The sequence below is a fragment of the Anopheles aquasalis genome, chromosome 3 (assembly GCF_943734665.1).
Source record: "Anopheles aquasalis chromosome 3, idAnoAquaMG_Q_19, whole genome shotgun sequence".
NCBI classification, from domain to species: Eukaryota; Metazoa; Arthropoda; class Insecta; order Diptera; family Culicidae; genus Anopheles; species Anopheles aquasalis.
The window spans coordinates 4,522,501-4,525,000 of NC_064878.1; the positions used below are offsets into that span (position 1 = coordinate 4,522,501).

The following is a 2,500-nucleotide window of genomic DNA, read 5'->3' on the forward strand; positions in this document are numbered from 1 at the left end:
CAGTGCAACAGAAGAGAGAAAGAGAGAGCAAAGATAGAACAGATGAAGAGACAGAGAGAGAGAGAGAATAAAGGGAGAGAAGCGAGAATGGAGAATAAAAAAGTTAGTAAAATGTATGTGTTGCACAAGACCTGCTCTGCTGCAGCGGGGTATTTGACATCGGCCTGGCATGCACAGTGAACTGTGGCCTTTAGTCAGTCAGTCCCACAGGTCTAGGATGAGTATTTAGACGATATATGCAGGGACTACGTTGGCGTACGCCGGGTGAATTCTAATTAGTTTCTACCTAAAGCAACTAACCATGCAAGCCATATACACACTAGCACCAGTACCAGATGTCCGCCCCGTTCTTTTGACTTGAATGTCAAAATCAAAAGCGGAAGCGGAGATAACGAACACAAAGTAAGCACGCGTTTGACCTGTAGACCCCCCGGGTTTCCCCATCGTGTTGGCTAGGTGTTGTTAGTAGAAGCTCAGCCCCCACCATGTGGCGCATTCAAAACAGTTAGTATCCGTGAATTCCAGCTGTTCTCCAGGATCCACAGACGAGGTATTGGATGAACTGGGCCCGGAGCTCGCCTTATATGTACAGCGATGCAGTGGCGGCGGCGGTGGCGGCGTCGACGACGGCGATTTGGAGTGGGAAAATGGTTGGCCAATGATGATTGCAATCGTTCGAGAGTTGGCTCACCTTCGAGGATGAGTATCGGTGCTACCTCTGGACACTCCGGCGGCGGCGGAGGAGGACTGAGTGTTGTGGTTTGCGGTAACTCGTCGCCTCGAGGGAGAGCTGTGGTGAATTCTTGTGGCGATGCTACAGAAGTGGCCACCATCTGCTCCTTCTCTTCCTCTTCTTCGGGTACCATTTCCGATTCCTGCTCTACCGGGAGCGTGATGATTTCATACTCATCCTGCGCCAGTAGCGGCGGTTCACCGGACAGCATGGCACCATCCTCCGGGACGCTGATGATGCGATACTTGCCGTACATCTCCATATCCGTGGGGCACCGTATTGGGCACGGTGGTGCCGGTGGTGGTCCCGGTGGACAGTGCAGTGGAGGTGGAGGAGCTTCAAAATTAGCCGGAGCAGGTACCGGCTGTGGCTCTGGTGGTGGTGGAGCAGCAGCCGGTTTGGGCAAGTATTCGGCAGGCGTCGGTATCGACACTTGCAGTACGTAAACGGAATGCTGTACCGTGCCGGATCCTTGATCGGTGGCGATAGAAATGTTCACCAGCAGTCTCGGTAGCAACGCTTCTGCTTCTCCGTCACTCTCCTCCGAAGAACTCGGTCCGTTCGGGACGGCTGACGTGGCGTTTGCCTCGTTCATGAGGTACACAGGCACCACCGTTGGCGTTGGCAGGGGAAGCAACGTATCCGGAAGGGTATGGACACGTACCTGCTGCTGTTGTTGTTGTGCTTGCTCCTCCATGGTGCGGTAAAAGTGCTTATCGCGAGCCTTACCAACCTCAAGACCATCTTCCAGGCTTACCAAGGCCACTTCCGGCAGATCCAGAGCTGACGACGGTAGGTGAGCGTAGCCAATGTCGGCCGCAACCGATGGGTCATCGTTGGACCATTTCTCATCTGCATCAGCTGGTTTGGTCGTACTGGTATCCTTAAGAAGCTTCGGTGCTGCTGCTTTCGTGCCATCCTTTCGCTGGAATTCTCGAACAAAGTCTTCCAATTCCATCACCAGTTCTGGTTCGTGCTCCGTGCCCGGGTTACTACTGCTAGTGCTGCTGCTGCTGCTGGACGTCGTGGTTGTTTCCCGGAAGTCATTATCATTAGTGGTAAAAATGTCATTATCTTGCGCTGGCTGTGAGCGTCCCTCTTCCTCCACTGGTGCTTCATCGTCTACCGAAGAAGCCACTGTCGACGGAGATGACGGTGCTGCTGTTGCTTCGAACATCGTCCTTGTTGGTGTAGCGACGACCACGGTTGAACTGTCATCAACGCCATCATACTCACCACCATCGTCGTCCGTTGGAGGCAGATTAGTGGAAGACCCCGCAGGGGAAGGATCGTCATGCAAATCGTTATCAAACGGTTCATCATCGAGCGGTGCTGGTCCACCATGCATCACCATGCGGTCACCACCAGCACCGCTGTCACCTTCAGGCAGTAGTAACGAAGGGACATCCCGCCGAACACGCTTCTTAGCAGCTAATGCGTTATTACTACCAACACCAACAGCATCAGCGTTACTACTCCCGTCGCTACTATCACCACCAGCAACACTACTACGTCTACTGTCAGCTAGTACGTGCAACACTACTTGGTGTGAAAAGGTGTCCGTAACAACCATGCGGTCACCACGGTTCGGTACTGTACCTGCTGCTGCTGCTGCTGATGATGCTCCTGCTGCCTGGCCTGATCCCGTCGCGCCAGAAGTGCCACCTGAACCACCCTTGCCACCGGCCACTGCCGTCGATGCGGCTAACGAAGACGATAGCGAGGATCCACTGGCGGACGAGGGCGCTAGGGACGAATCATCGGCGG

General features: G+C 54.2%; 1 protein-coding gene across 8 annotated transcripts in view; it reads right to left on the reverse strand.

Annotated features, from left to right (window-relative positions):
- LOC126575709 (teneurin-m) overlaps nt 1-2,500 on the reverse strand; it is a 471,232-nt gene that overhangs the window by 14,424 nt on the left and 454,308 nt on the right. For 6 of the 8 annotated variants that reach the window (XM_050236543.1, XM_050236542.1, XM_050236545.1 and 3 more), the window contains one exon: nt 692-2,500. This exon is cut by the window's right edge and continues 192 nt beyond it. In XM_050236543.1, the coding sequence (XP_050092500.1) occupies nt 692-2,500 (1,809 nt within the window). The remainder of the gene's footprint in view (nt 1-691) is intronic. The other 2 variants (XM_050236549.1, XM_050236548.1) reach the window with 1 other exon arrangement.